At 52.1% G+C, this 13,389-nt stretch overlaps 1 protein-coding gene across 1 annotated transcript; it reads left to right on the top strand.

Moving 5' to 3' along the window:
- The first annotated feature begins 5,228 nt into the window (after positions 1-5,228).
- Positions 5,229-8,150, top strand: LOC112893656. Its single transcript, XM_025961104.1, has 2 exons — positions 5,229-7,146; positions 7,268-8,150. The coding sequence occupies exons 1-2, from the start codon at positions 5,816-5,818 to the stop codon at positions 7,491-7,493; spliced, it is 1,557 nt and encodes a 518-aa protein (XP_025816889.1). The 5' UTR covers positions 5,229-5,815; the 3' UTR covers positions 7,494-8,150.
- Positions 8,151-13,389: the final 5,239 nt, after the last annotated feature.

Raw genomic sequence — 13,389 nt, 5'->3', positions numbered from 1 at the left:
AGAGAAGAGGCGTTCCCTGAAATTTCAGTAACAGCAGGCAGCAGCCGAGCTCAGCCACGGCCATCAAAAGCTATCAGCCCGGACAGATCCCAAGAGATGTAAGCGGCGTGACGTCACCACAGCAGCAGGTGGCGCCTACCACGAATCGCCAAGACCATCTGCACCACACATTCTTCCTTCTTCCCCGGGCGTGGGGGGGCAGGGGCCACCACCGTCCTGGGCCCGCGTATCGAAATCAGCCCAGGGAGGTTGGTGCGTGGGCCACGCGTGGCCCATCCGGCTGCCGGGTCCGAGATCCGGTCGGAGGCCTGACCGACCCCGGATCGACCGTCCGCTCCCGTCAAGTTGCGCGCCGCGACGGCCGGGCAGCAACCATCAAGTCGCCAGTATTTCTGCTGCTGCTGCTCCCGCAGTCTGCAGAGACTCGCTGCAGTTTCCTCGCAAAAAGCTCTGAATCTGAACGCGTTTTCATCCACATACGCAGATTCAGGCCTCGCGCAAGATCTTGGGAGAGAACCCCCTTCCGCGGTAGCAAATCGTTTCCTCGTTGCGCCTGGCCCGGTCCAGGCTAGCGTTCATCAGATTTTCGATGGACTTTTCCAAAGATCTGCTTGCTTTTTTGGCATATTCCTTGGGCACCAATATGCACCTCTCGTTTGAATTTGCTCGCGTGGCAGATATTTGCTCAGGAAGCCACGTCGTCAAAAATTTTGAATATCTTTGACGCTGCTTGGAATTTGGAAACCTTGCCACTTGCCAGGTTGGTTCTGGCATGCCTATCTCTCTGTGTTCCCTTTTTTTATTATTATTTGCAGCACTAAATGTTCTACCTTGGACATCGCGAAAAGTATATTATACTCCTGCGAAGACAAATATAACGAGATGGTTTGAAGAAAAATTTGCACGTGCCTTTTCCTTGCATGGTGGAAGTACCTTGGCGATGATTCTCTTCATCCAATCAACCACTGCGAAAAAATCGTCGAAGTAGCACAACAGTTTGCTCGGAAAGGAAGGAAGGTTCTAGAATTGAAGGCTCACTAGTCACCCGCTTGGCATGACCAAGAAAGGCAAACACCCAAGCTTCCGCAGACACCGCAGGCTAGGCGTGTGAACAATGGAGACTCTTAACACGAGTTGCACGTTGAGTGGAGCGAGGATAGGTGGCAGATGTAACAGGCATGGTGATCGGAGCTTCGCGGGCGCCCGGTGACGACGGGTTAACCGCACCGGGGGATAAGAGCAGGACGTGTGAGATGGAATGGTGACACGAGCACACACGGCGAGAGTGACGAGCGGGCTGCCGGGGGGCAACCGCTGGGGGCGGCGTGGAGATAACTGAGGGATGGCGTCGGATCGTCGGCGATTGCTCATCGACGGCGTCTCTGTCGTCCATCGAGTTATCCAGCTGAATAGCTGATGCCATTCAGACAGACGACCCTTGCGTGAACAACGTCAAAGTCGGCTTACTTTTAGAGCGCTCCAATGGTGCTCTGATGAATTGCATTGCAGAGGTTACGATGCTTTGTTCAGGAAAGTAAGGCAATTGTTTGCTTGCGCTGCGTGGCCTTGCAAGAAGACAATGCTCCGACTGTGTGTATAGCAGTGGGGCTACTGTGTGAGAAATCACATCCGTGCAAGACAAAATGAGGATGATACCTGATTGGGTTACTGACCATTCCCTGCTCGAGATGCCAAAACGAAAATATCTGAGGTTAGGCGAGCAGCAAACTGGCAGCAGCAGCAAGCCATCGCGACGCCGATTGACGCGAACAGCCACCTGAAGGCGCTGGATCGATCGCAGGAATTTTACCGGCGGTCAAAAATTCTGGTTCGGCCTGATAGCAACACCAGCTGCTCTAAGCCTGCGCGCACGTGACCAGTCTTCGCTAAGCCACTGTTAGTCATGTGGTGCGGCGAGCTTTGTAGCGGAGCAGCCGCAGAGCTCACGCCGGCCGGTCATGCCGCTGTCGTCGCGTCGCGTCGGCAACGCGGAAAGTTTCGAGACGAGAGGGGCTTGGGCACGGAACGCGCGGCGACCGTCCGCATCGCGGACGCGAGAGATTCATGTAATCTGCGGACGATACACTGACGTAGCCAGCTGTTTAGGGTTCGTTCGATCTCAATCGCGCTGTGCCTGGGCTATCATGATGTCACGAACGTTCTGGATCGCCATCGAGCCAGTCGTTTATGTCCAGCTTTCCTTTTCTTTTTGACGCGTAGCAGGAGGAGAAGCTCGCACAAACTCTTGGAGGGAACATCACAAGTAGAGTTCTTATGAACTGCGTGGCAGATTCAGTGCCAAGTTGCTGTAAATTTGCACTGCGGCTCAGTAGTCCAGCATCTACTGTATGATGCAGGAGTTGGACTGAGAATTTTTACTTTTTGGTGAATGATAGACTGCGAAATGGAGACAGTTCAAATCAGCTCTGTAGTTTATGACTACTAGTGAGCTGCACCAATTTGATTCTGAACATGTGGATGTCGTTGGAGATTTCGTTGGGATCTACCGGGTTGATTCCGTTTCACTGTCTGGGCGTGCTGCCAAAAACAGCAGGAGTGCAGGCATATCAAAATCTTTCCACCCACACATGTTGAGATCTAAACGTTGAACAGGAAGGGGGCCTTCATGCCTGAACAGTGACCACACAAGGTTGCTGCAGTCGTCTTACTACCAAACTCCTTTGCCCGTAAACTTTCCAAAACGGTTGAAGACCTTGCTGGATCGAACGGCAGCGGCCCAAAAGTCTGTGCAGAAGAGAGCGGCAACGCATCTAGCCGCGAATGCAGCTCTGTACTCAAAGCCTTACAGTTCAGACATCATAGCAGTACTCGATTAGTTGGTATGTTCAGTTCCCGTCAGTCCAGAGAAATGATTCGGGCAGAAGACACGCGATCATCTTGGATTCTTTCTCCATGGTGTCCCTGCATCTCTCTGAACCGTCCGTCCTTTTTCATCTTACGACGCGGATTGAATGCTGTGACTCGTCCTCGCTCGAGAAGGTCCAAGGAAATCAACTTGTTACATCTCTGCCATTTCCCAACGCGTACCCTGCGCTGTGAAGTTGCCCTCCGAGCCCCAGGCCGTTTTCAGAATTTTCCACACTAGGCACTAGCTGGAGCACAAACCTACAGGCTACTGTCAGCACACCAACGCCTCAAAATAGGAATCATAGACGGAGGAACCAAACAAGCATCGGCATCAACAACAAGCGGGGAGAGCAAATCGAAGCGATACAGCCCCAGTGTAGCGCCCCAGTGATGGCGATCCAACTTGCACGCCATCGCCTTGGCAGCTTGCCCCGCCGGCCCGGCCGGGCCCGCAGCGCGCACTTCACCTGTCGCTGGCGGCCCGGCCGCGCCATCGTCGTCGAGTGAAAGAAAAAGGACTGGTCCTCCTCCGCGGCGCAGCCTCTTCCCCCCAGCCTAGAGCTAGAGCCCGTCTCCACCGTCGAATTCGCTGCGGAGACGCTGGGAGATGATTCGGCGAGGGAGATCTTCGGCGGGGTCGAACCGGAGGCCGGCGGATGGGAACGTGGCTCCCATCGGGGGGCCCCTCGACCGCCCTCGCGGCCGTCCGTTGCGAGATATTTCCTGTCGGGCACGGTGGCGCTCGCCGGAACGGGACAACGGCGTCGCGGGCTCGCGAAAAAGCTGCTGCCGGCGACGCCATTCGCGGACGGAAAATCTTCAGGAACGCGCGCTTGCATGGCTCTACCTGCTCTTGCAGTGTTAGGCTTACCAGGAAAATCAGGGTCTCACGGAAGCACAGATTTCGACACGACGTTTTCGTCCGGCCTCGCGCCTCGTGGGTTCTTTACTCGCTCCTGTCACATATGACAAAATGCCACCTGAAAATGAGTCATAATATTCAGGTTGTTGATCGCTGCCGACACAGCCCTCCTCCCTGCAGCGGCGCATCAGCTGTGCTCCTGCCGCTCACCGCTCTCCTCGGATGACGCGGCCAATGCATCAAGATCAACCACCGGAAAACTCCCCCTTTCGGCCTTTCGTCACGCGATCAAACGCGAACTCCAGTGAGCTATTGCGAATTTGCGATCCGTGTCTGACGAGCCGGTGCCGCCACCATGAATGAACCAAAAACATGAAATCCCACGGCAACAAAAAATCATGATAGATTTAATCCCTTTTAAAATTGCCGAGCACGTTTTGCGAGGTGCCAATAAAATGAAAATAATTCACTTTCCTTCTGGCAACTTTTGTTTCTGTCGTGCATCCTATTCGGTCCTCTCATATAATGCATTCGCAAACGGTACTGTACCCTTCAAGATAGAACAGTACAAAGTAGTGCCACACAGGCATGCAGAACCTTTTACGCCCTATAAATCTAGAGAGAGAGAGAACAATGAACGAAACAAAACAACACGTGATTCATTCCGTGCCTGCGCACTGTGCGCACGTAAGCACTGAGCCCCAGAGTCGAGCCCATGCAGCCATGCCACGGCGCAGTGCTCCGTGGGGGCAGATCCCATGGCCGGGCACGATGACTTGTATGGCGCTGTCTGATCGCCGGCTGCCACCGCGGCTTTCCGGCGGACGCGTGTGGGACGGAGGCGGAGGCGGGGGCAGCTTTAGCGAGAGGGGGGGGGGGGGGGGGGGGGGGGGGTTTGAAGCCTGGAGGCTTCACATTTGCAGGCTTGTTGCAGCACCATCGCCGCACGTGAACAGAGGTTGACACGTCGACAGTAACTTCTCGTTCTCGATCTACTCTCTCTTGCAATTTGTTTTCACCATTTAGAAAGGTTAACCACATGGGACGACTGTATATGTACAGCGATCAATTGAGTAGTAGTACCCCCGGTAAGTACGAGCATCTAGTAATGGAATGATAATATATGCTCTGGATCATCAAATGATGCCTGAACCAAACAATAAGCATAACATGAGAACCTGCTTCTTCAGCCTTAACTTTGCAGTAATAATCCTAAAAAATTGCATTGTTAAATGTTAAGTTATGAGAAATAAAGCTACCATTGTAAAAATGAACCAAAGAATATCAATGGACTCCAGCGAGCAGCTTGCGGCATGCTGGTGTCCAAGTAAAAGGAAAAAAAAAATCTAGGCACGTCGTTCGTCTTCATCTGAAGATTATCATTGCAGATACTTGTCATCTATTTTACTTTTTTGTGTAGCGCTATACCTTCAGAAGTACAACGAGAAAAACAATGTAGATATTCAGGTGTACTCCATACCCTGCACACACGTTGGTGATGCCAGAAGGGAGCCGCCTGTACAGAACAGAGAGGCAGGCGGTGGTCTACAGATTCTTCGAGCCGAGCAGCGAGCACACACATCCCGGGGCCTCTGCTGCCCCTAGGCTAGCTACGCGCTAGACGAAACACGCTGCTGTTGCCTGTTCATCTTCTCCAATCATTTCCCTGTATTTTCCATCATTTGATTTCTTTCTTCATCTTGGTACAGTTTCCATTTGTAGCGACGCGACAGCCCCAATTCCTACTAAATTTGGCCTGTGCCTATTGTTTTACGGGGGAGAAAAATATCATTCGCTCCTGCTCCGGGTGGGAAGGGTGTCTATAAAGTAAAGGTGGCGTCGCCATTGCGGGCGGCGCTAGCAGTGGCACTAGCTGCTCTCACGAGACGAGACGAGACGAGCCTGCGTGCGTGGGGAGGTTGACCGGGACTCCTTCCGGATCCTGAAATAAGGCCACCGCTCGTTTCCCCGTCCGCTCTCCCCTCCCTTCACTCCCTCCCCCTTGCATTTTAGCCTCCCGCGGTTCTGGAGCCGCGGGCCATTCCCAACCATCGTTCCGGTGGTGGCCGGTATTGGCCGAGACCCATGGGCATCCAGGTCGCGGCGGTCGTCACGCCGCCGCCGTGCTCTTCCCCCTCGTCTTCCTCCCCGGCGTCGCCTTCGTCCTCCGCCATTGCCGCGTCGCCGCGGCATGCCGTGCCCGGCGTCAGGCTGGGGAGGAGCCAGTCGTCGCTGGCCGCCTGGAGCGCGGGCCTCGGTTCTCGGCGGCGCGGCGGGCCGCCCGCGATCAGGCGCGCCCTCAGCGCCAGCATCGACAGCGTCGGGAGCGACGGCGGGGACGACGAGGAGTTCCTGAGGAGGATCCAGGAGCTCACGACGGGGCAGCACCCGGGCGCCGGCGGATGCGGGTGGCCGGCGAGCGTGGAGAGGAGCGCCAGCAGCGTCGGGCTGCCGCTGTCGCTGCGGATGCTCAAGCGGCGGAAGCAGCAGCAGCAGCAGCTCGAGCAGGGGCGGTGGGACGAGCGCCTCATGGACCGCGCCGGCGAGTCCGCGCGCGCCGCGGTGGGGCGCGCCTTCGCGTCGATGGTGCTCATCATCCGGGAGCTCCAGAGCTTCACGCTGCAGATGCGGGAGGCGCTCTTCTACGAGGACCTGCAGGTGGTCCTGGCGCGCGTGCACGCCGAGATGCACGCCTCCTTCGTCTGGCTCTTCCAGCACATCTTCTCCGGCACCCCGGCGCTGATGGTCTCCCTCATGCTGCTCCTCGCCAACTTCACCGCCTACTCCATGGGCGACAGCATCGCGACCGCCGCGACCCTCCCGCCTTCCCAGGCCGCCGTGGCGGCCGTCGAGATGGTGGACACCCAGCAGCCGGCGGAGCAATCCTATTCCCAGCAGCGGTTCGACCCCGCCGCGCTCAAGACGTTCTCATCCACCGGCCGCACCGCCTCGGTGGGCGGGAACGGCGACGGGGGCGGCAAGGTGCGGCCGGTCGCCGGCGCCACCGGCGACGGCCAGTCGGACGAGTCGTCGCGCAGACGAAGCGGAGCGGTGCTGCCTCAGGACGCGTCGCAGCAGGCGACGCCACTGAGCGCGGGCTCGGAAGCGTCCGTGTCCGACTCGATGGCCGTGGAGGAGGCGCACCCTGTACAGGACGAGCTGGCCATCTGGAAGCGGATATCCGATGAGGCGACCAGGATGCAGGCGAGCGTGAGCGCCGAGGAGCTGATGGACCCGGAGATCCTGGAGCAGCTCGTCGCGCCGGTGGAGGCGCCGGCGCCGGACGCGGAGTACTCGGCGGAGCACGCGGCCACGGCGCAGAGATACGAGCAGGCCGTGTCCGAGGAGCCCAACAACTCGCTGCTGCTCGCCAACTTCGCTCAGTTCCTGTACCAGGTGCAGGGAGACCACGACCGGTGAGTGGCCGCGCCTGGTTTCGTGCCGCGCGCGATAGGTCTGGGTTTCGGTGTCTCACTGCGCTCGACATGCGTGCGGGTCGCTGACGGGGGTGCGTGTGTTGGTTTCGCGCGCGTGCAGGGCGGAGCACTTCTTCAAGCGGGCGGTGCGCGCGGAGCCGGCGGACGCGGAGGCGCTGGGGCGGTACGCGGCGTTCCTGTGGCAGGCGCGCAACGACCTCGCGGCCGCGGAGGAGACGTACCAGGAGGCCATCGCCGCCGACCCCAGCAACGCGCACCACGCGGCGGCCTACGCGCACTTCCTGTGGAACACGGGCGGTGAGGACACATGCTACCCCCTCGACTGATCTGCGCCGCCGCCCGCCACCGCCCGGCACGCAGAACATCGATGCCTCCCATAAAAACCCAAACACAAAAAAGAAAGAAAGAAAAGAAGAGATCGCTCCCTCCGCCACTCCGCTCCCTCGGCAAGTCCACGCTCTTCTCGCGGCATGTGCTTGAGCGGCCACCCGGGCAGCAAATGCTACACTGCAACAAGTGAAGCTGAAGCTGATACACTTCGCGCTACTAGAGTCAGAATCGTTCGTTTGCTTAAGCGGCCATGTTCTCTCAGTCTCTTCCCGTGGTCGCTCGTTCTGGGGCAAGTGAAGCAGTGGAGCAGCGGCCGACGGAAACCCGCGGCTCGCCGCCGCTTGCCGATCTGGAAACCCCGGCGGCGCGCGGTTGCCGGCTGCGCCGGGGGGGATGGGGTCCGTGTCCGTCCACTTGGCGTCGCGTGCCGGGAGACGGCGTGGATGTTTGCACCTGGCGCCTTGCACGGTGTCGTTGAGATTCGCGAGACGCCGCTCCGTTCGGTGGGGGAAGGTGAAGTATATACACCAGCTGCAAATTTTGCTTCTTGTAACTGTGCAGATGAATAAACTGTATGAGAAGCTCTCCAATTTTGTTTGTTTTCACCCGGTGAGGCACCACCAAACCAACAAGTATATGGTTCCTTTCCTTTATCCTGGGCTCTGGAGTGCTCTTGAAACTCGGAGTCGCATCTGGACGTGAACCTGTGCTGTGGGGGGATCGTTTCAGTGAAAGCATGTGAACGGGGGCCCTGGGGTTGCGGCAGTTGACAATTTGCGGCCTCTTTTTCCGTCGCCTTGCACATGCAGAACATGCCTTTTGTAAGACCACGGTCACTGAATCCGCACCCCTCGTAAACTTCGGAGCAAAATCGAAATTTTCAGGAAACTAGTAGCACGGGAGCATCCCCTTACCATCACACCGGATGCGATGTTTGGATGCTAATTAGAAGTATTAAACATAGACTAATGATAAAATAAATTTTAAAATTCTAGCCTTATTCGTGAGACGAATCTATTAAATCTAATTAGTCCATGATTAGCCCATATGATACTATAGTAAACATATACTAATAATAAATTAATTAGACTTAATAAATTCATCTCGTGAATAAACCTAGACTTATGCATTTAGTTTTATAGTTAGCTTATATTTAGTCTTTTTGACATCGAAATATTCGATGTGACATGGTTTAAAATAAACCCCAGGAACCAAACGCACCCTCACAATTCCATTTCGACCTATCAGCCTTCAACTCAAACAAATAAAAATTAAAACTACAGTATAGAATAGCTGGATGTGAATCTGTCTGAAGAAATTCAACAATATCTTTTATGTAGAATGTGCTACGCACGTATTCCATAAGGATAAGAAATTCAACACACAACTAAGAAGCCAAATCAAAACCCACAAAGTCTTCACTTGATTTGGTCCTCAAAAACCCTATCAAACCTGGAAAACATGGAACTCTCAAATCCAAACCTAAATAAAACTGCAAACTTCCTAATTGACCATTCGCTAGCACCTAGAGCTTGAGATGAGGCATGCCAGCGTATGCGCGGCCTTGTAATCGAGAAAAAAAAAGAAATATAAAACACATTGCACATTGATTTTTGAAAGGAAAAACACATTTAACAAAAAATTGGAGGGGGTCATCTTGAAGAATTTGCATATCCTGTAGGAGCATTTTTTTTCATCATGTGAAGTACATTTGTGATCGCTGAATTGCCCACTGATGGAAACATTCATGTTCCTTAGCAGCTAAGGCTGCGAAATAATGCTGTGCTCACTAATAATTTTCAACATTTGAAACAGAAAAAGGCAAAGAATATATGCCACCGCATAATAATAATAATAATAATAATAATAATAATAATAATAATAATAAATGTATAGAGGAAATAGTAAAATATCATCATCTTGCCATATCACTCTGGTTTTATCATTTCGTATAAAGTTGTTTTCTGTAAGCACGAGACGAAAAGAAAAGCCAGCTAGAAAAGAGCCTGATTCCTTTTCCTTTTCTTCTATTTGCTCTTTTCTAAAAATAATAATATAGGGGCGTCAGAAATGGAGCAGAGTGACTGGGAAAAATCCGTTGATTTCAGATTCGCAGTCACACCGTGTTGTTTTGTTCCTTCGGGAAGTAACCAGTAGGAATGCATCAAACTGGCTTTGAAACCGCGGATGCAATGGCAGGCGTAGCAGAACTGAAAAAATAACTCGCACTCTCATTAGAACATGCCCAGTGGCAAGCATCGTTTCAAAAAAAAAAGCAATTCTAAGCAATAATCGCTTCTCGCTTGTGCTGCATCTATTGCAATCATGCATATGATGGAGTACTGTCCGTACGGACAAACTTAAATTTGCAAAGTTGCTGAGTACGAACACTCATCAGTCATCACTAGCCACGGCTTGATCATGATCACTTGTGGTTGTGGACAATACAGCAGTCAGTAAGATAAGTTCCTCTGCTATTCTACAGTTTTCTGAGCCAAGATCATTCATTGTTCAGACCGACACCGGCAAGAAGTAACTACAGAATTTCACAGGAACAGCATTTTATGGCAGGTATCACGATCGCAAGGAGCAGCTTTTCGACTGCCACGAGGATCGACGAGGTACAACGCCATCGCAATCTGCAACCGACCTGATCCCATCGTTGCCTGACGAGCCGGTATGCTTTGCCGTCTGCCCTGGCAGTGTCGTTCAAAGATCAGAGCACAACCGAAACTTCAGCGGTAACGTCCTTCTCTTCGACAGATACTACTCAGTGTCCTTCCGATAGGTGATTGGTAGTCTTGTCCAGCGCCATGCTGGACGCACACCAACCGACTAATCCGCCAAAGATGAGCGGCCAAGGCCGGCAGGGCCGTGCCCAGTTCGACTGAGAGCTACAAGTCCTCGAGCCAAACTCATGTCACTTCATCAAAAACAGTGCTGAGGATTGATACGATTCCGATCATGTGTGTGATGGATGGGCCAGTGCCAGTCAGTCGCCGCGCCCCCCGTTGCAGGTTACGGGGCATGATCGAGCTTGCATTGCGCGACATGCCTGGGCCACCTGTAATGTGTATGCTTATGCCTGAACTTATTCTGAACCTACTGTTCTTGATCAAGCTGCGATGTGAGCCTGTCCGCGCTACTTGATGTGGTGTGTCCCCTGACCGAACTAGGATCCAGGGTTTCCAGTCATGTCCAAGAGGAAGGATCCACCGCGAAGCAGGGTTCAGAACTTCGGATCGATTGAAACATTGTGCGTGCTTCAAAGGGACAATAGCAATGGCCGGAGGGGAGATACAGTTCTCCATAGTCGCAGGCTTAAACTTTTCGAGACTGATGGAGGTAGCCTTTATCCTAATTGCTTCGAGTTTCTTCTTACCTTTTCTGAACATGGTCTGCCATCATATCTGTCGATGCATAATCATCGTTCGCGCTGCGTATGAATGCCCAGCCCTCATATGATACTGCAAGTATGAATACTGTTGTTGCTGATCATCTACTGATCTAGTCCTCTGAAAATAGCGGATGTTTTAAGCTGTCATGGGCATGGATTGGATTGGAATGAGCCTGGTCTAGCTTCTTCCGAGTTCGCTCTGCCATGTCTACATTCAACGAATATCCTGTGAGTATGTAGCATCAATCATGTACTGAGGAACGCCATGTCCTTTACCCCTTGGCACTGTTGACCCAAGCTTATCAGAGTATAGGAGTCGATGTTGAATCATGTGCTGCCGACGTGTCAGCTGCCTACCAGAGTCCTTTCCAGTTGAGTGGCAGTGTGGCACCCATTCTTGAGAACAGGATGCTCAGTTTAAGGCAAACGAATGCTTAACTGATTGGTGCTACCGTGCTAAGAAACACGCTTAGCTGGACTTGTTTCTGCAGGAGAACCGTAAATAATCAAACGTCAATGCTGCGCCGATGGTTTATATGGGCCTGATCAATTTGGGCCATTCCTGATAAAGCCTAATACTAAGTCAGTGTGGGCTGGGCCGGCGAGGCCACGTCATAGGGATCGGCACGATGAGGCTTCCAGTTGTAGGAATGAAGTCCTAGTATGTGGGCCAAATTAACAAGACACTAGCCCAAAAGGACTCGGAGCAGTAAAGTAAAAATGTTCCAAAACAATAAAAAATATTCTGAAAATTGAAGATTGTTCCCGAGCAAGAAAAAATATTCTGAAACAAAAAATTTCTAAAAAAACGAGCCAAGCCTCTACATGGGCTCGTGGAAGAACCGGCCGGGAGGCTCATCTTGGGCGAGGCCCGGCGAGAGATGTGGGAGAATGTATGAGAGGGAAGATGGTGTCATGGAAGGTACGTACGGGAGAGGAAAGAACGAAGGTGGAAAAAGAAATGCTAAGCTCGTGAGTCAATGGAAAAGAATCTCAAACAATGAGCAGGCTGAAGCATGGAGCAGATGGACCGACGTATAGGATCCGCGTACTTGCATGCGTAGGCCTAATAAATGAACCGAGAAAAAAAATCCATTTGCAATCTATTTCTAGAGTTTTCCTTAATTATTCTAGAGCTTGGGAATATTCTTCCACGTTTAAAGAAGATTCTATTTTTGAATTTGAAAAATAATTTCTGAAATTAGAAAATGGGGAAAATAAACTCACGTACCTACACCAACTAACCCCCTGCCTCTGATCATCTCCTCCATCTCTTTCGAATCCGAAAACTACATCTTCATCTAAAATCTCATAGCCCCTATCTTAAAACCAAATTCAATATAGATTCCTCACAGAAGTTTTCAACTCCAGCGAGCGACTCCGCAAGCCATCCATCGTCCCCGGCGAACTCGGTCAGCACCATGACGTTCGCGTCGTCGTCGATCGTCTTCAGTTTTCACCGCCAGGCGCCATCAGGCGACGCCGCTCGGAAAGGAAGAGCAGCGAGGAACTCGACGGATGTTTCTGGGGACTACGTGCTGACTGCTGACCCTTCAAACTTCAAAGACAGAAAATTGAAAGGTCTCCAGCATCGGACAAGGTTAGGTGTCCCGTGTGGTTTTCTCCCTGCTTGGCAATCTCGAAGGCGTCGCTGCTAGCTCGATGCTTCGGCTAGCTCACGGCACCGCATACCCATGGCAAACGTGCGTTCTCACCGGAAAATCACCGGAAGTTCCGGAGCCTAGCTAGCAAGACGATGCTAATCTTTGCAGCATAATTTAGCGTCCAGATTATTTTTTTGGTGCATCAAATTCACTAACATGAAAGCCTATGGGCTGTTTGGACCCAGATTAAACTTTATTCCCGTCACATCAGATGTTTAACACCAATTATGAGTATTAAATATAGGCTAATTACAAAACCAATTGCATAAATGGAGGCTAGTTCGGGAGACGAATCCATTAAATCTAATTAGTTCATGATTTGACAACGTTGCGTAAACATGTGCTAATGATGGATTAATTAGAGTTAATAGATTCGTCTAATGAATTAGTATCAATTTATGCAATTAGTTTTATAGTTAGCTCATATTTAGTCTCTCTAATTAGCATCCAAATATTTAATGTGATCCGGACTTCTGGATTCAAACAGCCTATCGTTGTTGTGTATATGCATGTGTGTGTGCCTAGCTCGGAGCTGGCTGCACGTACGGTTCAACTGGATCGATCACTAGGATGCTTCCCTCACAGTACATTTGACAAGTACGAAGTATACTTTTCTATAGAACAATTGTATCACGTCGGAGGAATCATGTGCCAACACACCGCAAAGGAGACGTCACTGGATGCGTCCGCAGAAATGCAGCGTCACCTTGCCCGGCAAGTCTGACAGATGTTCCATCTCCTAGCCACAAGTTCGTCGTCAGGCTTTTCTTCCAACAGCGAAGCCTATCCTTGATGTAGCTATATATAAGTATCTGCATCTGCATGCCCGTC

Source organism: Panicum hallii, chromosome 5 (genome assembly GCF_002211085.1).
Source record: "Panicum hallii strain FIL2 chromosome 5, PHallii_v3.1, whole genome shotgun sequence".
Taxonomy (NCBI): domain Eukaryota; kingdom Viridiplantae; phylum Streptophyta; class Magnoliopsida; order Poales; family Poaceae; genus Panicum; species Panicum hallii.
The sequence above is the reverse complement of the archived record's forward strand: the minus strand, read 5'-3'. Positions and strand labels throughout refer to the sequence as shown.

Coding starts and splice junctions, on each gene's coding strand:
- LOC112893656 (XM_025961104.1), top strand. CDS start 5,816: ATGGGCATCCAGGTCGCGGCGGTCGTCACGCCGCCGCCGTGCTCTTCC. Junction 7,147..7,267: donor GTGCAGGGAGACCACGACCG/GTGAGTGGCCGC, acceptor GCGCGCGTGCAG/GGCGGAGCACTTCTTCAAGC.